This window comes from Ursus americanus, chromosome X, assembly GCF_024610735.1.
Source record: "Ursus americanus isolate L20-20 chromosome X, mUrsAme1.1.p, whole genome shotgun sequence".
NCBI classification, from domain to species: Eukaryota; Metazoa; Chordata; class Mammalia; order Carnivora; family Ursidae; genus Ursus; species Ursus americanus.
In genome coordinates, this window is record NC_142164.1 from 25087174 (window position 1) to 25112521 (window position 25348).

The following is a 25348-nucleotide window of genomic DNA, read 5'->3' on the forward strand; positions in this document are numbered from 1 at the left end:
CACTCTCATTTGTCTATTTGCCATTGTGTCAATACCCACTGTCTAAGTTAATATGACTTTGCAGTAAGTCTTGCTGTTGGCTAGAGTACATCTGCTCACCTTATTCTGCTTCTTTCTTTAGCTGGTTAATATTTACACACATGTACAAACACACACACACGTACACAAACTGCCAAGGTATTGATTGAGATTGCATTTAATCTACAGAATAATTTGGGGGAAATTGACATCTTTAATTTTTTTTTTAATTAATGAGTTTGGCATAGCTTTCCATTTATCCAGTTCTTCTCTAATTTTTCTCATAAAGTTTTACAGTTTTCATCATAGGTCTTGCAAATATTTTTTTAAATTTATTACTAGGTATATGGTGGTGTGATGCTATTATACATGGTTTAAATTTTTCTCGTTGTTGTTGATATAAAGAGAATTTTTTATATATTAGCCTAATATCTAGAGAACTTGCCAAATTCACATATTCTAATAATTAATCTATACAGATTCTTTTTGTAGTTTGTATATGTACAATCATACTATCTTTGAATAATGATGGTTTTATTTATTCCTTTTTAATTTTTATATATTTTTTTTCTTTTTCTTACATTATTTCACTGCCTAGGACCTCTAAAATTATGGTGTATAGAAATGATGATATTCAGTCTAAATCCCACAGATTTTTGTTTCATGTTTGGTTTGTTAGTGTGTGTGTGTGTGTGTGTGTGTGTGTGTGTGTGTGTGTAAATTAAAAAGCAGTTTATATTTCAAAAAAAGGAAGTGATGATCATAGGTAGGCATCTTTTCTCAGTTCTCAATAATAGAAAAACTATTTCAGCATCTCACTATTAAATAAGATGTTTGCTGTAGGGTTTTTTGTAGCTAATCTTTATCAGATTAAAGTTCCTCCTAGTCTTAATTTGCTATGAGCCTTTATCATGAATAGATGTTTAGTATTTTACTAAGTACTTACTATGTATCTATTTAGATGACCATATGATTTTCTCTTTTATTCCAGATGTGTGATGAATGACATTGATTAATTTTCAGATATTAACATAATTGTGTATTCCTAGAATAAGCACAAATTGGTCATTATATTATTTCATGTTATGTAATGCTAGATTTGTTATGTTAGTGTTTTAAGATTTTGCATTCGTATTCATGAGTGAGATTGACCTGTATTTTTTCCTGTCATATTCTTGTCAGGATTTTATATCAAGATTATGCTTGCCTCATAACTCACATTGTGGTGTTTCCTCTTTTTCTATTCTTTGAAAAAGATTATTCAAGACTGGTAGTTTTTCTTCCTTAAAAGTTTGGTATATTTACAAGTGAAGTCATCTGAGACTGTGATTTTCTTTGTGGGAATATTTTTCATTGTGGATTTAGGTTCTTTATAGAAACTTCAGTTTCCTTTATGTGAAGGTGTTCATTATTGTAGGTTGTGTACTAGGAATTTGGCCATTTCATTGAAATTTTCAAATGTATTGACAAAAAGTTGTTTGTAATGTTCTTTTATGATGTTTTATGTCGTACATTTAATAGCAATGTCATCTTTTTCATTTGTGATATTGGTTATTTGGATTTTCTGTATTTTCTTCTTGATCAGTTCCCATCAGATGTTTATCAGTTTTGTTAGGCTATGCAAATTGTCAAGCATTGGCTTTCTCGATCCTTTCTATTGTATGTTTGTTCCTATTTAATTAATTTCAGCTTTTATAATTATTATTTTCTTTCTTCTACCCTCTTTCAGTTTACTTTGCTTTTCTTTTTTCTAATTTCTTGGAATGGATGCATGGGTCATTGTTTTCAGTTGGTTTTCCTTTTTACCTTTTAGGTTTTCCTATATACATGGATTTAGTTATACCAATTTTGATATGTTCATTGTATTTTCATTCATTTAAAGTATTTTCTACTTTCCATGATGATTTCTTTTTGTTTCATAGTTTTTTTTAGATGTATATTTTGTAATTTCCAAACTTATGTGCATTTTATAGTTACCTTTTGTTTATCTTTGTATTTCAAGTTTAAGTCCACAGTGGGCAGACAACATGCTATAAATAATTTCAATACTTGGGGGCGCCTGGGTGGCACAGCGGTTAAGCGTCTGCCTTCGGCTCAGGGCGTGATCCCGGCGTTATGGGATCGAGCCCCACATCAGGCTCCTCCGCTATGAGCCTGCTTCTTCCTCTCCCACTCCCCCTGCTTGTGTTCCCTCTCTCACTGGCTGTCTCTATCTCTGTCAAATAAATAAATAAATAAAATCTTTAAAAAAATAATAATAATTTCAATACTTGAGATACGTTGAGACTTGCTTTATAGCCCAGCATATGGTCAATATTTGTAAATGTTCCATGTGTACTTGAAAATTATGTGCATTTTGTATCATTTATTGTAGTGCTCTATATGTGTCAGTTAGATCAAATCTGATAATCATGTTACTCAAATATTTCATATCCTTTCTGATTTGTTGCCTGCTTGTTCTATCAGTTAATGAGAAAGGGGGCCATTAAAGTCTCTGTGTTGTGAATTTGTCTTTTTCTTTTTTGTTTCTTCAATTTTGCTTCATATATTTGGCTTGATATTTTCTTCAGTATTAGAAATTTCTTAGCCATTATGTAGCCAAATATTTTTTTTAGCATCCATGAGACTGACAAAAGCTCTACCCAGTTTCTGAGTCTTCAGCTGACTCTACCAGAGCTGACAGATACTTCTAGAGGAAAAGCATCCATAAATGTCAAACTCACCTCTCTGGGTTTTCTTTTTCTCCTAGAATGTGGCCCAGTAATTCTTTACTCTTTTGTGAATTCCAGTAATGTCCAACAGTTTTTAAATATATTTTGCCTAGATTTTCCAGTTTCTATCAGGAGAGAATAGTAAAAATTACTGAGGTCACAATTACTAAAAACAATTTCACCTTTAAGTTTTTATATGCATACTTGACAAAGTACCTACTTAACTCCTGAATATTGTACAAAGTTTTAGAAATATTTCATTCAGGACATGCTATTGCACATATTATTATTAGGTAGTATTTTATTTCAATATTGTTTTCTAACTCCCAAATTTATTACTATTAATGATATTATTCTTATTCTAGTTAATACTTCCTTGCCATCCCTCTGGGCTAGTGGATAGAGTTTATTAGTCCCCATCTCACTGAGATTGCACCCCTTCAAGGGTCCTTACTTTCTGCAGGAATTTCAGTCTAACTCCCCATTTTAATGGGCCAAAAATCTCATCCCTTTTTCCTCTGTGGACATAGATTTCCAAGCCCCTAGTCATTACTGAATATAATAACCACTCAGAGATATCAGAAGGTTGACTTATATGCTTACTTCTTTGGCTGTTAGCATCATCTCTGCTTCTGGCATTTGATAATTCTGTTTCTTGTGAGCCAGGACATGTAATTTTTAAAATTATTACATTATATTCAACAGTTCTAAGGTTTATATTGAGATGGTTTAAGAATAAGCTAGTCTGCCATTTTGTTGATACTGTTCATCTAGTCCTATTACTTTCCAGGAAATCACCAGAACAGTATTTTTCTATGCCTGAAGCTTATAGTTGTATAAAGCAAGATACATAAAAATTTGCCTCTAATTGTTTCTGTTAGCTCTGACTTGATTGGCTTTGACCCATTTAGCTCCCTAATCTTCGAAAGGCCCTTTCAGTCCAGCCTTGGGGAAGGCCATTAAAGGGAGCATAATCACAAACTCAGATTCACGACAAGAACAGAAATCAGAAATCCAGATTATCAATTAGATATTCAGAACCAAGATATAGAGAGTAGGTGCTATTTCAAGATCAGCCTACTTGAATCACCATTTATTAGGCAAAGCGCCCCCTTTTTTAGTATTTTCTTGGTTCTATACTTTTCTTACAATCTGTGGACCCCACGCACAGCTTTCCATTCACTCCTCCACCCATTCAAATCTGACTTTACAACTGCTACCTTATCAGTCCAGCTCTTCCTCAAACCACCGACAATCTCCATATTGATAAATGCAATGGACACTTCTCTGCCCAAATCTCACTTGACGTCTCAGTAATATTATACTGCTAGCTACTCTCTTCTTCTTGAAAAAAGGGTCTTCTTCTGGTGTTAGACCAACATCTCCTGGATTTCCTCCTATCACTCACTGCCTCTCCTTCCCGGTCTCCTTTTGATGGTTCCTCCTTTTTTAAAGTTTTTTTTTTTTTTAACTTATGTGATCTCTACACCGAACATGAGGCTCAAACTCAGGACCCTAAGATTAAGAGTCTCATGCTTTTCTGACTGAACCAGCCGGGCACCCCGATGATTCCTCTTTTTATACCCTATTTTTAAATCGTGGGATACCTCAGGGCTCATTCCAAGGGTTGTCTGTCCTCTTTCCTTAGGGATATCATCTAGTCTCATGCCTTTAAATACCACCTGTGTGCTAGTGATTGCCAGTTTCATATCTCCAGCCCTGGCCTGTCAAATTCACTTGGCTGTCTACACATTATCTCAAAGTTAATGTGTGATCTGCTACTTTACTCTTCCCTTAGCCTTTCCCATTTCATTAATGGCAGCAGTATCCACCCACTTGTTTAAGCCAAAACTTTTATTTTTCCCCTTCCTTCAATCCTCATATCCAGTGTTGAGGAACTCCTGTTGGTTCTACCTCCAAAATATGTCTCAGATATGTCCAGTGACCCTGTGAGATATAAGTATTTTTACTTCCATTGTGTAGTTACACAAGCAGAGATTAAGAGAGCATGTTAGTAATTTTCCTAAGGGTACACAGCTTTTATGCAGAGGAATCCTTATTTCATAGCCACTATTCTTTCTATCATACCTTGACCCACAGAGAATACTTGTGAATGAATTAGTGAACAAATTGATTTAGATAGTAATAAAATCTATACCCATGGCTTTATCAGAAGAATATTCTCACCCACTGAAAAATAACTCTGCTATCTGTACAGTAGAAACCTTTGTTACATAAAAAAAGCCTAGGTACAGGTGATGTAGGCTAATACTAATATCATCACATACCAATACTTCTAAATATATAAAACCAGTTTCAGAATTTGAGATTATGAAAGATAGGTGACTTGGCTTCCAAAACACTCTCTGTTTCTTTCAAGTGTATATGGCCAATTGTACCCAAAACCTATTGCATTATTCCCTTTGTGTTCTCTCTGTAGGCTTTTATCCCCCATTTCCTCCTCCAGCAAGGGTATTCAGTCAAGGAAAAGGTTTGCCAAACTTTTACTTTAGGTTCTCTACTGTCAGAAGCTTATTAATATTGAGCATGTCTCAACAAAAAGTCAAGGGGACAGAGGAGAGAGCCTCGGCAGAGCCAGTATACAACTTGATTATATTGGCCAAATAACGAATGACATTTCAAGATAAGACTGTATTTTAATCAACCAGGATTCATTTTAAATGCTTAACGTAAATGCAGATACTGTTTGTATGTTCAGGGAAACCAGTTGATTACCATTGTTGGCAGCTTTACCTTTTGCATATTATAAATTTTATTAGAAAGCTATCTTTCCAATTGTAGAACCTCTCTTCCTGAATGAAGTTAGAGCACAATTTTACTATGTGTGTGTGTGTTTTCCCCAGTGATTGCTTGCAGCATCATAAAATCCTTGTAACATTATTTGTGATCTTAATGAATTTTTAGTGAAACCCACTTGACATTTGTTTGGCACTGACTTCATTTCTAAGCCTTGAATGCCATTATCATTTTATGGACTTTTCAAAATCAATTTGACTTCAGGTTTATTTTATACTTAGAGACTTAACTATCTTTTTTATAGAGTTCCTTGCAAATTCACTGAAATGCTAGAGGTCTTTGTGACATTTGGTTTGTATATTTAAAATATAAATATAGAGTGGGATTTTTGGTAATTCTAATGTCTTTTGTAAAGAACAGACTCTGGTTTTAATAAAATATGTAAATATGTCTTCTTTGAATTTCCCACAGAGCTCTGTACCATGGAGTGTGGGAGCCATGGAGTCTGCTCAAGAGGAATTTGCCAATGTGAAGAAGGCTGGGTAGGACCAACATGTGAAGAACGCTCCTGTCATTCTCACTGTGCCGAGCATGGCCAGTGCAAAGATGGAAAATGTGAGTGTAGCCCTGGATGGGAGGGCGACCACTGCACAATTGGTAAGTACCTCCATACTTTGAACAAAGTACGTTGGATTAACTGAAGAAGGAAAAGCATGTTAGTGATCAATCACCAGGCTTTTCATAGAATTAGAGGTTGGAGGAGAGAAAAGGGAGAAGGGTTAGCCACAAGTTTGAAAGTTTGGTTAACCGGGAGTATTCCTCTTTTGTTGATAGTATCTTATTTTTTTCTTACCCCATTTCTTTGCTCATTACTTCAGTATTCCTTATATTTTCTGTTTTCTGGTGCATCGAGTTACTCAAATGAAAGATGATACATTGGAATAGAGTGTCATTAGTTAATAAGAGAAGTGCTTTTGTTGTGAACATAACATTCCCTGACCATTTTTCCTTTTGAAAAGTATAGGTTGTTTCACTTGAAAGCACTTAGAGGCAATTTCATTAAACGGGTCTACTTTAACCGAGGCCATTCGCTATCATTAGGAGCTGTCTTTAATGTATATGAGGAAGGCACTCCTGACCTACCATCAATAGAACATCTGTGTTGAATTGTTTATCGGGTAGTATAGAGAGTTTACTGAGGCATCAACCCTCTCCCACCCCTTGTCATGACTTTCACTAATTTTGAGGATGCTGCCTGGGAGAACCATCTGTAGGGATGAGAGAGCCTATGTAATGAATCTACCGTGCGGTCTTCACACAATAAAAAACAGTAATAATAACTAGAGTCTCAATTTTAAAATACTTTTATTTTTCTGAAAAAAAAAAAATCCAAGTCCTTGACACATACATGTATCTGCCACAAAGGCCTCCTTCATGTGTAGACGAACAAGTCAGATTTCCATTGTTCAGCTAAGGAAAGTCGGTCACAGAGCGTTCCCGTGGCATTCCGTGAGCACACAGAAATCTCATGCCAAGCAAAGGCAAGCGTGGGCCTCTGGATACCCAGTTCATTGCTTGTGGGCTTTTTTTCCCCACCAGACTGTACCACCGCTTTCATTTTTAGGTGAAAATATTTTGTTATAACGGTTGGGACCTGCCAAAGTAATGTATATTATATATAACATATAATCTTAATAAACTGCGTTACTACCCTACTAAAGATACAGTAAGTCTTGTTCTGTGTCTGTGGAAAATATTTAAGATTCATTAAAAAGGTGGTGAGGGGTGAGATTCCGATACAGCATAAGTAATTACATTCCCGCACTACAGTAAGTTTATTGCCTTCACATACGAGGATTTAAATATTGTGATGATTACTGAAGGTGGTTACTCCAGAACTCCCTTCTAAAGATATTACTAATAAGAAGTTCAAGCTAGTGCTCTTTCATGAAAGTTATTACTGAAATGTAAAAATGCAGTTCTTAGACTTTTAATGAAATATGACACTTTTTTAGGAAGCCTAATAGAGTTTCTTGCAGAAAAGCCATTAATATCTTTCCCACAGAAAATATTATTCACAAACTGCACAGGCCCGTGTACCAACTTTTGAGCTGCAGGCATTTCAGCAGTTCACAGTTTGCTGTTCTCCTCCCAGGCAACAGATGGTAGACCATTAATACATGTTGGATAGCTGTGGTCTCCCAGAAATTCATTCAATCACTCTTTTTCCCCCCTTTTAGCTCACTACTTAGACGCTGTCCGAGGTAAGATTTTTCTCATTTTATAACAGAAAAATATTGTAAATGGAAAATATGCATGTGGGAAAGGAAGGGTGGGTGGGGTTTTGTTCGTTCGTGTTTCGGGTTTGTCTTTTTACTTCTGTCAGGCTTCCTTAAGTGTGATATTGTCAGGTTCCCGCTATGATAGTCCGACTAAAAAATAATTTGTTTTTCCAAAATCAAAGAGTCATTTTTTTTTGCCATAATGTATAATGGATTGACAAGCAGTTTTAAGAACTGTTTTTCTTTGTCTTTCTATGGAGTATTGTGTGTGTGTGTGTGTGTGTGTGTGTCTGTGTCTGTGTGTCTGTGTGTATAACACAGGCAGGTAATGATTAAATGAACTAGGTTTGGATAGATGAACATTTTCTTTAGCATAACAATATGGCTCTAAGTCCACGTACAGTATCCTTTCAAGGACAGAATTCTCCCCTTGTAAGTAACTCATGTTGCATCCCCCCAAGGAGCTGACTTTTATAGAGACGTTGAGGGTTTTTCTGTCAGATATCCTGGTACCTTTCTTTACCTCAGCGTGAGAAAGTTGAATATGTTCCAAGTTATCCCTGATTTCTCTGTATCCATTGTATATCTATGATCAGGGAACTAAATGAATGGAGCTAGATAAATTCTTTTCTTAAACTGTATATATTCATCCTGTACCACTTCTTGAGGAATATATATATATTTACATATAATATATATAATGAAAGAGAGTCTTCATATTTTCTAACAGCCATCTGTCATTTTATTTTAAAGTTTTTTCTTCGTCTGGTCTGTTGATAGTTACTTAAAAAACCATTTGGAAGGAACATTGGGTTATGCCTACAGATTTTCAAAAAATTATTTTGCTCTTTATACTTCTGGAATTTTCTTTCAAAGACAGCAAATGAAAAAAAATATTGATTGGATTCTGTCCAGTAAAATTCAGATCTGGTCTTGGGCTGCTACTGGGAAAATTCCAGAAGCTATATGCCATTATTGCCATCTTTGTTCATCTGTCCACTGAGCGCTTGGCACGTACACAGATGCCCTTTGGAATGGCCTAACTCTGAACTAAAAGAGGAGGGCATCCCAGAGGATTTAAAAGTCTAAATAGAGACCATTGTTAGTGTTTGTGGTTTATCAATGGATAGAAGTCATTTAAGCACAACAATTTCCTCTTGACTGTATTTGTCCATTCTCTAGAATTCTGAAAGTCTCAATTTGGCACGCATTAATTCCATAAACATTTGTTGAGCACCTACTACGGGCTTAATATTATTATGCTAGCTTCTGAGTGAGATACCGGATAAGTAAAAAATTTAATCCTTAGCCCTCAGATCAATGATAATCTTAAAGAAAAAAAGCCAAATAAACCTAAAGCAACCGTAGCACGTTTCTAAGGCATTTATAGGGACAAATATGTAATGGCATGATCTGAACTGCATACCAACGTACCAAAGTCCTAAAGCAGTGCATCACAAGGGAAAAATCAGTACAGACTGGAAGTAGTTAGAGGAAGTGTCTTTTCACAGCAACTGCTGTCTTTTTCCAGCTTATTGGCCATAACTCGATACAATATCATCCATCCAGTTTTGATTGAGCTGAGAAGATTTGTTTTTTCAAAAAGAAACAAACATTTTTTGTCCCCATCATAGTTTTCATCTGATCTACACCAGAGGTTGGGAATTGGGGTTAGCATTAATAATGCTTAATTGGCTCTCTGAGGAAAAGCACAGATGAGTAAGGGATAACAAGTTCCCTGGGAAGGTTTTGTAAGCAAGCAAGTTCCTCTTCCATTTATTCAGCTTTCCTATAGGTAGGTACATCATTGTTGGCCAATCCCATTCCGATGTCTCCATGATTGTTATTCTCTGCTGTCTTTACAGATGGCTGCCCGGGGCTCTGCTTTGGAAATGGGCGATGTACCCTGGATCAAAATGGTTGGCACTGTGTGTGTCAGGTGGGTTGGAGTGGGACAGGCTGCAATGTTGTCATGGAAATGCTTTGTGGAGATAACTTGGACAATGATGGAGGTGAGTTATTTACAAAATGTAAATATAAGAAAGGAATAGCCCAGTACAGTGATGTCCAATTTGGCGAAGAGTGAAAATTGGGAATCCTTCGTAGAGACAATATTGAGTCATATAAGGCCATGCTACTTTTTAAAGCTCAGTTTATTGAATATTTGCTATCATCAGACAATATTGCAAACTGTGCATGCATTATATCTCATTTAATTCTCACAACATTGCCATGAGGTATAGGCACTACTTTCCCTACTTCTAGATGGGAAAGCTAATGCTTTGGGTGGGGATAGTATGGGACTTTTCCACGGTCACACAACTAGAAAGTCACAGCACCCAGGTTCCAGTACAGGTCTATATGACTTCAGAATCTGTTTCCTTAATGACTACGGCCATGCTGCCTCCCATATCTGTGGCATTTATTATACCGTTTATTATATCCACATACCCCTGTTCAAACTGTCAGATGCCTGCACTGTACACACTGTGAAATCATTTTCTTTGTTCTTAGTTATTTAGAGCAACCTCTTGTGTCTCTACCTTTTAGTAATGCTTTGTATCTTTCAAAGGACACAGCATCAAGACAATTCACAGTAGAATTTTTATATTTAACTCAAGAGTTGCACATGTTTTCAAAAGCCATATTGGCTCCAAGGCCTCAGGGTAACCTAACCACTCCTTTTTTAGTCAAACAAACAAAAGCATCTGATACATTGTTCAGTCAGGCCTCAAAACAGCCCACATCACCTCTGAATGAGCCTAAAACAACAAATCCTCACCTTCCTCTTTCTTTTTATTTTTACTCAAGAAAACATGAAGTTAATAAAAAAAGTTTTCTTTCTAATCTTGTACATTAGGTTAAAATGAAGTACGTCATTGAATTTGATTCCTCTGGTTTCCGTATCTGCTTAGACAATTACACACGTTGGCATTTGAATCCAAACATGAGGCTTAAATCACTAAAGTAGCAATCCTAGTTTAAGGATTGCTGGATGTAAGAGTTTCCTCTTTTATTAGTTCTGGCCAGCAGTTTACCTCAAAAGTTACAAGACTTTATGACTTTTAAGTGGAAGCAACTTTGTGATTCAGTGCACAGGGCTTTGAAGTGAAACTTTCTGGCTGCTGCGTACTTACTAGCTGCTATATGATTTGGGATAAGTTTCTTGGTATCTCTGTGCTTCAATTTCCTTATTTCTAAAATGGGAATGATAATAATACAAACTCTTGCATAGGGTTATTTTAAGTACTAAATGAGACAGTTCCTGTGAACTCCTTAAAAGATGATAGACTGTCCCCCTCTTCCGCTTCACACGCATATGCACATATACGTGCATTAGACGTAAGATAACAGCCCATTTTTGGAAGAGACTGTTTACTATCTATCTAAATTGAAAATTTAGAGGAAGAGAGGAAAAAATAAAACAAGACGAAGCCAGAGAGGGAGACAAACCATAAGAGACTCTTAATCATAGGAAACAAACTCTGAGGGTTGCTGGAGGGGAGGGGTGGAGGGATGGGGTAACTGGGGGATGAACATTAAGGAAGGCATGTGATGTAATGAGCACTGGGTATTATATAAGACTGATGAATCACAGACCTGTACCTCTGAAACCAATAATACATTATATGTTAATTAATTGAATTTAAATTTTAAAAAATATATTAAAAAATAGATAAATAATGTTGAATGAGAAAAACATTGAAAATTTTATTTGGGAAGCCAGTGAAATTTTCAATTAAATGGTGCACTGATCAACTATTTCCTGGACTCCTATGGCCCTCCAAGATTCATCTTCACTTTACTTGCTTTTCATTATATTCCCCTTTACCTGGCGTGCCTTCTCCTCGACACCTGTGATTCTCAACTCAAGCCATCTCTCCCATGAAACCTCTGGCATCCACCACCCCGATCTTCCATGGTGTTTATCATATGCACCACACCATCAAGCATTTAATTATATTGTCTACATGGTTTTCTTGTTACATGTTAAGCATGACCCAGAATCCATAGTTATATGCTCAATATAATCACTAGTACTATTAGCATACTTGTATTTAGGATTTACTATGTACAAGGCACAATGCTGAGTCCTTTATCTGAATTATTTCATTTAATCCCCGTGAGGTAGGAACTACTACTAATATACTACTTTACAAATTAGGAAACCAAGGTACAGAGAAGTTAAATAAGTTGCTTAAGATCATATAACAAAGAAATGATAAAACCAGGGTATGACCCTTGGTGGTCTGCCTCGCTGAGGTCATAATAGAGATTTCTCAGTTGATACACTGATTAAAAGGTTTATGCTCAGAAAATACTTTAACAACTTCTATGATTATAATTTCTAACTCAGGGTTAAGCCAAAATAAGTTTCCTGCCTTAATAAAGTACAGCTTGATAAAAATAATTGAATATTTAATTATCAAGCATTTTTATGGCCTCAAGGTCACCTTGAGGCAGCCAAAAATGTTTAATGAATGGATCAATTAAATATTAATGAATTAATGGATTATCAATTCTTAATATCTGTGGTATATATAGACACAAAAGGTATAGAAGATTTTGCTAAATATGTGTTGACCTCTGAACATTCCTTTAAAGCTGTGTATCTATGTGGGAATCAAAACTCAACGACTCTGATTTGAGTTCACTGTATTTTTATGATTATTTCTTTAGGGAGTAGCAGGGGAAGTCTCCTGGAGAATTCCAATTACCATTTTTTTTCCTTTAGTAGGATTAAGATGATATTGATAATAAATATACATCTTGTTCTACCTTGAGATGGAAAGATGGATTAAATAACCTCTGAAAGCCCCATGACTGAGATTTTGGACAATAATTTGATTCTTATACTGTTTAAATATTATCCCTAAGAATACACTAAATGTCCTTCATTTGGTGGTTTCAGCTTTCTAGCTATCCAGAATGACTGGATTCATTTAGTTGAATATGACTGATGATTAATATTTGCATACTTGTTTGTGCGTGTTTGTGCGCACATGCACGCACACACGTGTGCGCTTTAATTAAATCAGAAAGCGCCAGTTGAACCTTTGGGGGAAAAAATCGTCCTCATTTTTAAAATGTAATTCTTAAGAAATCTTCCCAATCAAAAAAAAAAATCACTTTGAAGCAATTGCTTCAAGTATCTGGTACCTGATTGCTCCATATTATAGCTGATACTTAAAGAATGGCTGGATTTTTTGCATTCTAATCAGCATTGAATACTCATTAGTATTGCTGCTATTTCTTGCAGCTTTGACTTTAGTTACACTCTAATTCAGTGCATTATGACTCTTAGTAACTAATTGGGCTGCATTGAAATATGTGGGTGACACAGCTGGTCTAGGAGCTACCTAAAAGCTCCTTGAACAGTAAGAACAGAACAGAGAACAAATAACCTTTGGATTTTTTCTTAACATGCAAAACAAGGAAAGCTATCTTATGCATTGTGTATATAAGAACTAATTACCATAGAAATTACGAACCCATCAAATGCCTCAACCTCATTTCCTTTCAGTCCAAAAGCATCTACCATGTGCACAGCCCTGTGCTCAGAGGAGAAGACTTAATATTAATGTGAATGATGACCACAGTTTCATGTGTTAATCATGTGTACCGATTTGGGGTTTAGAGAATGTGATCACCATATGTTACATGCACATATGAATTGACATAAGAAAAAAAGTTTAGACATCACACCAGCTGAATCAGAATAGCTAAAACAAATAGTGAGAATAAGCTCGAACTATCAGACATTAAAGAATATTTTAAAGTTATGAATGGTACCGATGGAAGAGTAGACAGATCAGAATGAACAAATAAAAGCTCTGTCAAACACACCAGTACAAATAAAAATTAAGTGGATTATAAAACCAGCATCAAAAATCAGTAGGGAAAAGAAACATTATGAAATAAATGGTGCTGAGACAACTACTAAGAAAAAAAAATTTTAGGTTTTAAACTTCTAGCATATTCCAAAAAAAAAAGATAAATAAAAACACTCCAGCTGATTAATGAGTTAAAGGTAAGAAAACCTCAGGCACAATTAGAAGAAAACATAGGTGACAGATCTCAAGACAGGAAATGACTTCTTAGACATAAAAGCAAGGAAAGGAAACCACAATAGGAAAAAAAATGATAAATAGGACCTCATAAAAATTTCAAAATTCTTTGTTATTTGGCTAAAGTTATAGGCCACCCAACATCTAACCATTTGGAGATACCAAAATCTGCACTGTCTGGTATGGTAGCTACTAATCACATGTGACTACTTCAATTTAACTTAAATAACATTAAAAAATCTGTTTCTTGGGGCACCTGGGTGGCTCAGTCAGTGAAGCGTCCAACTCTTGGTTTCAGCTCAGGTCATGATCTCAGGGTCATGAGATCAAGCCCCACGTCCAGCTCAGTGCTCAGTGGGGATTCTGCTTGAGATTCTCTCTCCCTCTCCCTACGCCCCTCCCCCTCACACTCGCTCGCTTTCTCTCTCTCCCTCCCTCTCTTTCTAAAATAAATAAATCTTTAAAAATCGAGTTTCTCAGCTGTACTAGGCACGTCTCAAGGACTCATATAGCCACGTGAGCCTAATGACTACTTATTAGCACAGAGCTAGAGCATTCTCATCATCGGGAAGGAATTTTTTTGGATGATGCTGATCTAAATGTTTGAACCAAATGTGTACCTTTCAGCCAGACATGTCACATGGAGTGTACCCAATTTTCCACTCGTTCATTACTACTTTATGCCAAGTATTGTGCTTGACTTTAGGGAGCGAATGACAAGTTTCTGCCTTCATGGAGCTTATGGTCTAGGAAGGGAGACAGATACTAAAGAAGAAATGGCACAAATAACTACATATTTACTGTAAAGAGTGCTATAAAAGTTTTTAGAGTGCTATAATCATGTATGGGGGACCTAACCAAGTCTACATGGTAAGGGAGGCCTCACCTGAGTCAGGAGCAGAATGCTCCAGGCCAAAGAAACAGCATGTAGAAATGCCCTGCAGTGGAAATGCACTAGGCTCTTCTAGGAAGTGAAAGGCAAGTCACTGTGATTGGAATACAAGCCAAGGAGAGATTGGTAGGAGTTGAGAATCTGAAGGTAAGCATTAGCCAGATCATACAGAGAACAGTGTGAAGTTCATACAATCTTCAGTCATCAAAGTTTACATTTTATTCACTCTAGTTATAAAGGAAGGCAAGTGGTTTCTGATACTGTGGAACGATTGTCAAGGAGGTTAAAAAGATGTGGAATAAGAGTGTTTAATCAGAGCAGCCCCTTTCCCCCTGATCTTTTAACTATTTGTCACATGTTTTCCAAGCTTCCCTTATACAAACTCTTCCAGTGGTCTATATTTGTATTCATTGGTAAAATCAATAAGTTAATTGCCTAAAAGAGAATGATCTTCCAGGAATCATTCTTCATAACAAGTCACCATTCATTAAGAACAATAGCTATTTGCAAACCTGTTTTATGATATAGTGTTTCTAGATCTAGAAATCAGCACCATGGGTGAATTATGAACACATAAGCTCATGGATCAATAAGCCTCATGTTTTGAATGTCACCAGCATGCTGCAGCGTTTAATAAATAGGAAAATGAAATAGAAGGAGCAATGAATTGGTAACATTTGCTCTGTTTCAGGGCCAGACACTCTCTCCACATTTACTTTTAAGATTCAGCTGGGACAAAAGACCTAGCATCAGAAAGCGTAGTCCTAATTACTCTCTTCTGACCATGGCCCCCTCTTTCCCAAACAACCCATTTATTAAAGGATCATCACTTAGTTATGAGCGCTTAAACTGCCAAGTCATGCCAGATGCAAAATCTTCCAGCTACAGAATTGGGAAATCTACACTCTGTAACTCACCTAAGCACTCTGTGACTAGATCTGTCACATTATCTATCAGCTAAGGCTGGTCATACTTGACATCTGCCTACCTTGCAGTGGTGCAAATGAATGAGCTAGTGTTTGAAATACAGTGATTTAAAGAGGATAATAAAAGTGTGGTATCAATGAAGAATCTATTTATAACTTATGTTTTTGGATGCACTAGTTGAATGTTTATTATTCTCTAGGTAAATGTCATAGAAATAGGACTTTTAGGGCATCCATTTATTCATTCAATACAAATTTATTGAATGCTTACTTTGAGCCCAGCACTGTTCTAGTGCAGAAATAGCAATGAATAAAAAAAGACTACATCCTTGCTTCCATGGAGCTTACATTCTAATCGTGAGAGGCAGGGAATAAACCAAAATTTGAAAAGAAATAGTATGATAGAAGATGCTAAGTGTGATGGAGAAATTTTTTTAAAAGCAAGGAAAAGGATACGAGTGTGGGACAGGGGCGCAGTTTTAAATAAGATGGTCAGAGAAAGCCTCGCTGCGAAGGTGGCTTTTGGACTTAAAGGAAATGAGGGGTGAGCCATGTTGAGAGTGGAGTAAAGAACATTCCAGGCATAGGAATAATGGGGAAGAGGGTTACGGGATAATAGGAGGTAAGGTCAGAGAGCTGAGAGAGAAAGACACTGAAGAGCCAGACTGTGAGGAAGTTAAGACATTGTGAGGACATGGGCTTCTACTCTGAGTGATTTGAGAAGCCACTGATGGCAGCTGGGGACCAGAGGACATGAACATTAGTGGCATATAAACAATTTACTTTCCTGACCCAGAAGAAGTCAATTGTATGAGGTGATGGTAATAACAGTGATTTGAGCAGGTCAAATCCTGAGTGCACTTGAGCCTCTCCCTTTTTCTTCTTACTAATACAGCAGAATGCTGGGGTGAAAGTCAGCCTGGATGGATGAAAAAATCAAATGAATTATAGACCATTTCCCAAGGAAATACAGTCCTGTTACCTTCCATGCATGTAACAGCAACAACTAAGCTGACAGGAGTGCCTGGTAGGGGGCCTGCTTCAGTAAAAATTTATGACTGATTTACAATTAGTTCCTTTTCTTGGGTTTCTAAAATGCCTAAGAAGATTTTGTTTAACTGAGTCATTGGAATGATCGGCCCTTCAATTTCTTTTTCACTATTAATTTGCTTGGCAGAACCTCTATTCTCTAGATGCTGGAAAGGTTAAGCTTCAATCCAGCCCCTGTCCAAATGATAACAAATTGTGAATTTGTGCAATTCAATGAATAAAGATTTACTGTAGCATTAGTGTCTGTTTAGAGCCACACAGGATCCTACCTATCTGACAACCTAACCAAGCAGAGTTCACAAAATGAACACATTCCAGCGAACTGAATATGCTACACGGAAGCTAATTGCCCTCTGGCTGGTGATAAGGCACCGTCAATAGAAGTGGGTCTGAACATTTTTAGCTGCCACTGCACACCATTGGCATCTGCCCTTAGGACTCTATCCCTAGACTCTTTGCAGTCTGTACAGCGTAGAACTTGGTTAATGGCAAACTCTTTATGATGATTACAGCACGTGATCCTTACAACAGCGCTGTGGGGTAGGCATTTTTATAATCCCCATCTTGTAGGTGAGGAAGTTGAGAAGCCAAGAGATGAAATGATTTGTCCAGGATCATTTAGATTGTGAGTGGAGAAGTAAGATGAGAATCGTAGTCTGGTTCTTTGACCTTAACCACTCTGTGTGTTCTAAATACCTACATTAGTCAGGTACTCGGAGGTCTTACAGCCTGGGTCATACTAGTAATATTGCTTAGATGATGCTGCTGACCATGTGATTTGTAGTCAGAACGCAGGGTGTTGATAGGACTCTCATATTTCTCCCAACTGTGCCACCACATTTGGCCTTCCCTCCTTTATGTGTAAATGAAGATGAGAATGTCTACCTACCAGGGTTGTTGTAGGGATTAGTTGAAATCCCTCGGGCCACACCTGGCGTATTAACTGATTCTACATGTTTCCGAATCCTTTTGGATACCCTATCGTGAACTAGCTGTCCATCTCTTTCAAGGTAGTAATATGGATGTTGTCCCTAAAAGGATTGATATTTACAAATTCATTTTAAAGATTGAAAAAGTATGGGTTTTCCCTATATCATTCGTGTTCCCTTGTCTGACCGTTCTTTCATCCAGGAGCATACATATAGTAAGCAGAAGTTTAATAGTAAATTACTCGAGCGTATACAAAAGAAACCAGTGTCCTTGATCTTTATCAGCCCCACTTGACCCTACTGGCATCGTCCCTAACTGGTTGGCAAAGCTGGGATCAGTGTGTGCCTTGTTTAGTCCTTCAAGATAATTTAACCTCCTTCATTTTTGATGGCTTTTATTTTTATTCCTTTTTAAAAGGAACAGGCCCTAAAAGTAAAATCAGTGAACATTTGATATGTTCCTATCTGATAAATTGAGCCGGGCTGTCAGGAGGGTGCCACAGCTGCCACTTCAGAACAATGAAAGAACTGGTAATAGTCAAAAAGAAAGAAAGAGAGAGAGAGAGAGGGAAAGAAAAGAAAAGAAAAGAAAAGAAAAGAAAAGAAAAGAAAAGAAAAGAAAAGAAAAGAAAAGAAAGAAAAGAGAAAAGAAAAAAGAAAAGAAAAGAAGAAACCCACACATGCAGTGTGACTGTCATTTGCACTTCTTTGTAACAGTCTAGACATACTGTATGGAGTGTTAGCCAATGTGATAATTAGTAAGTAGATCTTTGCCCATGGATTGGGCTTACCTGTGAATTCTAATTTGGGGGTTGCATACCATTATTGGGCTGCCTGCCTGCAGCCATTCTAGATTCAACAGAAGTCTCACTGCTCTCTCAGAAAACAGAGATCTTAGAGGGTCAGCCCTATATAATAGGCAATTATTAAATATGAAGCATTAGCTTGGAATTTATAGCCCATAACTAGATGAGAATGTGAGTCCCAATTTTGAATCAGCTCTGTGTTTGGTTTTAGAATTCAGTTTTGAAGTCCATTTGGTGTTTCTATTTATTTAAAATTGGCCTCTTTTCAAAACTAAGTTCAAATTGTGTGGCTGATAGGTTGAAACCTGCGAATGCCCAATCTGATGATCACTAGTCCATTTGTTACCGATTGAAAGATAAAGGTGACCGCCCATTTAAAAAAGCAGTTTTTCATTGTGCAGTATATTATGCACCAATTCCAGACAGCAGAGAACTCTTTTAGTCAGCCTGATATTTTTGCCAGCTTTTCAGTGCATCCAGATGTTTAATTAGCAGAGTAAAGAGATAATGTGCTAATAGGAGACTGACAACAATGTATTGGAGAGAGAGGTGGCAGTGGCATCTAAAATCTATAGAAAATCTGTTAATATGATTTGCTGAATGAGGGAGAGCAGAAGGGGACTTCTTACTGGAATGAATCCACACTTAAAAGTTAGTCATCGGTGAAAAAGAAATATGTCTACATATTCAGGGCATATTCAGGTAGAAATCAGGGCAGAAATGCACTGAACGAACAGGGAAGACAAGAAAGCAGCCAACTGCATTTTAAATGAAAGTAGTGTCTATGGCACAGGGAATTTGAAAGGACCTCATGTGGGGAAAAATATTTCCTGGTTGCCCTAGGGCTGCTGTTCCGAACGCCGTCTCTCTGGGTGTTCCTAGCTTTCGTTGCCCCCCAGCTGTAGTACGCCCCCTCCAGCTCCATGGGAGCAGCCACGTCAGGGAGAGAGAGCAAGCCAAAGAGCAGCGGAAAGCCAGGGCCCCTAACTTGCAGCCCCGGCCTTAAGGAGCCGGTGATCCATCTGAACCTCCCTATTCCACTGCCAGCCAAGAAGATTAGCATCTTTATATTTACCCTTGTTAAATATCTAAATTAGAGCCACTTGTCTGCTCTAAGGACCTTGGAAGGACTTTAATTTTTTTTTTTTTTTTTTTTTTTTTGCTTATTGGGTGTGGAATTAAGTGTCCATATGCTCAGTTAATCACTCCCATCCCTTCTCTTTGCACGTAGTCTCCTATAACACTTACGGCACTTTCAACTAGTGTAAGAGTCTCCTGTTTATACACCTGTTTCTCCTACTCAGCTCCGAGTTCCCGAAAACAGGAAAAGGGTCTTTTTATCTCTTTACTTCCCCCGTCTCCTAACACAGTGTTTTGCGCCTATTAATTCTGGATGTAACCCCTCCTCCTACAGCCCCTGTGCCCCTCATCAATTCCTCTGGCAAAGAATGAAGCCTTTATGTGATTTTTTTTTATTGGTACAAACGTGGATTCAGGAGTCTAGAGTAAACACTGAAGGCCTAGGAAATGAAGGAGAGCAACTCGTCACATTCATATACCTGAGATTTATTAGTACTTTCATCAAATAACTGTTGTTAGGAACAAGTAAGCTCTAGTTGCTTCTACAAATTAAAAAAAAAAAGGTTCAGAAACATCAGTGAGCTTCAGAATCATCCAGAATCACCCAGATTAAGTCTGCATAATCCTGGGCTCGAAGAAATTCTGATTTAATAGGTGGGGCTCAAGAATATGCATATTTAATAAGCTCCCCAGATAATTGCACATGTGAGAATCATTGCCCTGCTCCAGACACTTTCTCACTGTGGGAATACCAACCTCTGTTTTGAGAATCACCACTAGATAAGAATATTAGGAGATGTTTTAAAAAATGCAAACAAGTTCAGGTTGGCTAGCATTTGTTAATTGTGTGCTCATAAATGTACATGGTGTGAGAAATTAAAAAGAATTAGAAGAATCATTGCTATCCTGGAGGAATGGTCTTGCTGAGGGAGAAGGAAACTTCTAAAGAGAGTGATAACTCATGGAATACTCTATCCAAATGTAAACAGTGTGGGATAGCCCATAAATGCTCAAGAATCCAGGGAAGAAAGATTTGTGAGCAAAATAGTTTGTGCCATCTAAACTCAGAGTAAGTTTTCATGAGAAGCATATGAATTTAATAGATTCTAAACTCAAAACTTGGATGGTTACCTTTATCTGTATTCTAGATTTTTCTCCATTTGTGCATATTTTAAACAAAGTTGTTTCTCTTGAAGCTAAATTTCAAAAAAAACCTTTTTATTTCAGATGGTTTGACCGACTGTGTGGACCCTGATTGTTGTCAACAAAGCAACTGTTATGTAAGTCCTCTCTGTCAGGGCTCACCAGATCCTCTTGACCTCATTCAGCAAAGCCAACCCCTCTTCTCTCAGCACACCTCAAGACTCTTCTATGATCGAATCAAATTCCTCATTGGCAAGGACAGTACTCATGTCATTCCTCCAGAGATATCATTTGACAGCAGGTATATATGTATTTTATTTCTTAATAAACAGTGGTCATGTTTTTCCTTAACTGTGAAAGGAAGATATCTTCTATAGATCAGACTACTTTCCATTCCACACAGTACATATTGATTTCTTTTTTATGTTTTTCTGGAATGCCCAAGACCTTACTGATTAGTTAAGAGAAGTCATTTCTTGAGATTCTTTATCATAAAGGATAAATGTGTGTGTGTGTGTGTGTGTGTGTGTGTGTGTACAGTTGACCCTGGAGCAACAGGTTTGAACTGCATAGATCCACTTACATGTGGATTTTTTACAGTACAGAACTGTAAATGTATTTTCCTTATGATTTCCTTAATAACATTTTTTTTTCTAGCTTGCTTTATTGTAAGAATACAGTATGCAATACATGTACAAACTATGCATTAAGCAGCTGTTTCTGTTCTCAGTAAGGCTTCCGGTCAGCAGTAAGCTATTAGTAGTTAAGTTTTTGAGGAGTCAAAAGTAGTATGTGGATATTCAACTGCATGGGGGGTTGGCACCTCTAACCCCTGTGTTGTTCAAGGGTCAACCGTGTATACACACACACACACACTCACTCACAATGTGTATTATTTGTAGTAAAGTATAAGTGGGGCTTTAAATGACAAAAACAGAATGGAAGTATAATTTGCAAATTTATTATTTAGCTTCTGGATTAATCCCTTGAAAACCCTTGAATTTCAAAAGCTAAATTTTTAACTTTTCTTCCAAGATATAACATGTTTCTATATGAAAAAGTTGGGTGAATTTGACATCCTAATGTGAAATGCAAGACTTGTGAAAATCTTTCTTCTACGGGTGCCTGGGTGGCTCAGTTGCTTAAGCGTCCGACTCTTGATATTGGCTCAGGTCATGATCTCGGGGTCATGGGATAGAGCTCTGTGTGGGGCTCCATGCTTTGTGCAGAGGCTGCGTGGCCTTCTCTCTCTCCCTCTCGCCTTCCTCCCGCTCATGCTCACTCTTGCTCTCTCTCTCTCTAAAATAAGTAAATAATTTTTTTAAAAAAGTCTGTCTTCTAGGAAAGCTCAAGTGCATGAATTGTTACTAAAGACCTAAGACCAAAAGCCCAACCCAGAGGGTAAAGAAATTTTTAAAATTAACTTACTTATTTGAACTGTAATCGCATGAATTTGCTCATTGTTATTCTCTGCTTCATCTTCAGCGGTGATATATTTTCCTAATTAGCACTAGACATAAATAAGTCACTGAAATCAACATTTCTGGTCTCTGAAAAATGTCCTCCTTTGTTCATTCCACAAGCAGATGTTCCACTACTTTCCAGACTGTTACAAATGGGAATTCAAAAATCATGCAAACTATCTATCCAGGAGCCCCTGTCTACATCCCACCCACTTTGTTGCATCCTGGTGGGTGTGGTCAGTCCCCAAGAGAAAACTCAGTCAAGAGATTATGTTAATATTAAAAGAAGAGTTTATATTAATATGAGTGACAGTCTAAGAAAATGACAACTCCATCTGGACCCTATACAAGTAGAAAAGGAAAAGAAAAAAAACAGGTGTGCGTGGAAATTTAAAACATTCAGCATCCTTTCCACAGATTGTATACAAGAACTGATACTGAAACTTAAAACTTCCTCATTGTTTTTTATTATTGTGCAGTTGTGACCTTTTAGGTGTCTGACAAAAGCCAAAACCCAAATGCCAACGCATCACGAGAAAGGCCTGTTCTGCCAGGGGATCTAGTCAAAGTTTAAGTTCTCCCAAGAGACTCAGTCATCCACATTCTGAAGTGTTTCTCCCAGCTCAGTAACAACTCTGGGGTCACTTTCAGAGGGGCTGCAATCAGAGTCCTTATTTAAAGAGTGGAGACTTAAGGATTGCACAGCAGAGAGACAAAAGGAACAAAACGCAGCCATTACCCCCATTTTCCTATTGAAGGTAGAGGGAACGCATCATTCTGCACCTTTGTCCATGCTCAGGGAAAGCGAGTCTAAACAACAACAAAAGAAATAAGTGGAAGAAATAACAACCTCCATGACATGGAGGTCTGTTAAATGACTCCGTGAACTCAAGTGAAGGGGGAAGGTCAGGACCCGAGAGAGGTGGGAGACAGGTCACTGTGACCCAGAGCAGGATGTCGTCGGAGCCCTAAACCTCAGGCTTCAGCAGTGTTTGCCAGCGCGGGCAGAGAGAACGAACCGATGACCTGTGGTAGCTAAGGCCCTTCTCCTGCTTTGATTGAGTTGTCCTCCTTCTTTTTAAAATTCTCCAAGTTATCATTTGGCCCTGCACGTCACATTTGAATTCAGAACGACGGGTCCCCTTCATCCAGTGGCCTTAGCTATTAGAGACCTATCAAATCTGTCAGAGAAGGTGCAGCCCTTTTCCAAAGGATATAGTTGAGGACAAGCGATCTCACGCTCCCTCCCCTAAAATATCAGCACGTGCAGTGTCACTCTGGGTAAAATCAATCTGACTCTGAGCCCATATATAAATAATAATAGTTACAAGCTCTTACATCTAGACAGCACCTTTTCATTTGCAAAGTCCTCAAACATGCCTAATTTCATTTTATCCTCCCAGTGTCCCTGTGAAGTAGAGATCGATATTAGTGCATTTTATACATGAGGAAACAGGTTCAGAGAGATCCAGTAACTTGCCCAGCGTCACACAGCCACCGAGTTTGTAGCGAAGCAACTCTTGTAACCTTTCTGTTCCACCACAGCCGCCCCATTTCAACTTGTCCTTAAATAAACCTGGTGAATTGGATCTAATTTCTACTGGAGAAGTTGCATCTGGGTCAACACAAGAAAAAGAAAAAAACAAGTGATGTTTAAAAATCCAGTTCCATTTACTGCATTTCAGTGGCATTATTTGCAAACTACAAACCAGTGCTGATGAACTTCCTGTTGGTAGAAGAACACAATTGAATGATGGGTATAATGGGCCCTTTGCTATATGTAAACAGTTCTTGAGCATTTATTATGTGTCAGGTCTCCTACTGAGCCTTTACATGGGCTATCTCATTTAATCCTTACCAAAACTCTGTGTGGTAGACACTATCATTATGCCTACTTTCCAGGTGAGGAAACCAGAACCGAGGTGCCAAGTAAGTGACTTGCCCACGGTCACAACCCACAAGTGTCAGAGGCAGGATTTGAACCCAGGCAGACTGGTACTGAGAGCCTGACCTCTGAACCACTACACCGAGCGCGTTTGGCTATTTAAAAGGCTGGGCTAGCTAACCCTGAAAAGACTTATGGCCCTTAGACATCCCTGGCTGTGAAGTTGCAGTCTTTAGACAGATCTAGAACATTGCTGTGCCAAAATCAGGTGACCCACTCAGATTTTTTGCTTTTGTCACATAATTGGGAGCTAGCTGGATAAGCAGATGAAGAGAACATTGTCAAGGGGCTCATTTGCCTGCTGGCAAAATGCGACCCCACAGATGACTCGCTGCTGAGTGTTGCCACCATTGGAAGCCTCTGGAGCTCAAGACAGTGGCATGCAGGTGACTAATTGTTGCAAGGACACACAAAGGTTAAATATCTGTTCATCCTTGTGCATCCAAGTGAGACTAGCTTTTGTTGTCTCAAGTTTGCTACACTGGCACGTGAGAGCCCATGAAATGTGTACCTCCTGTGCCCCATGAGAGCATAATGTCACTGTGAACATGTACCCTCCACGCGGTCACATCTCTAGCAAGCCCAGCTCAGCTACTGGTTTTGTCCCAAATACATTTCCCAAATACCCAAATACGGTAGCCTGAGTTTCTTTCATTTTTTTGATCTGCTCCAAACTTGACGACAAAGTAAACCACATATTATATGTGCTCTGTATGACTTATTACTTTTTAATAATGTAAATAGGTGAACAGAAGCATTATTGATCTCCAGTGTCTAAGCATTTAATCACTATTAATAATGTAAAAGGTTTTTATAAATATGTAAAAACAAGAGTACATTAAACTAAACGACAGCAGTAATTTGCAAAGCCAGACATTTCACTCGCCATCACTAATGGAGAAGTGCATTTAGAAAACAAAATCCTACCAGGGTTAGTGCAACCGCTGACAGCAAGGTCTGGCCAAACTCATTTGTCTGTTTTGTAGCCGTGAGAGGCTGACCCCCACATCAGTCCATGTCAGGCATCTACATCAGAGGTTGCTTCATATCAGCCCACAGATGTATTTTGTTCAGCCCAACATTTAGAAATTAGAAGATCTCACATAAAAATTGGAATGTCTTCCTTCTTTAGAAAATTTACAAAGCTTGGCATCTCTGCACCCATGGGCATGGCATAGGCGGTGTGGAGTGGAGGGCCACTGACTGTCCGGGTGGGCTATGACATGTCTCTCTAGCTCACCCTTCACTGTTCCCCTTATACCTGGCTCACTTCCCTCC

The 25348-nt window shown here is 37.9% G+C and overlaps 1 protein-coding gene across 1 annotated transcript in view; it reads left to right on the forward strand.

Moving 5' to 3' along the window:
- TENM1 (teneurin transmembrane protein 1) overlaps positions 1-25348 on the forward strand; it is a 760590-nt gene that overhangs the window by 579076 nt on the left and 156166 nt on the right. Inside the window, exons 14-17 of the mRNA XM_087860146.1 lie at positions 5958-6143; positions 7727-7750; positions 9634-9780; positions 20747-20963. Of these exons, the coding sequence (XP_087716272.1) occupies positions 5958-6143; positions 7727-7750; positions 9634-9780; positions 20747-20963 (574 nt within the window). The remainder of the gene's footprint in view (positions 1-5957; positions 6144-7726; positions 7751-9633; positions 9781-20746; positions 20964-25348) is intronic.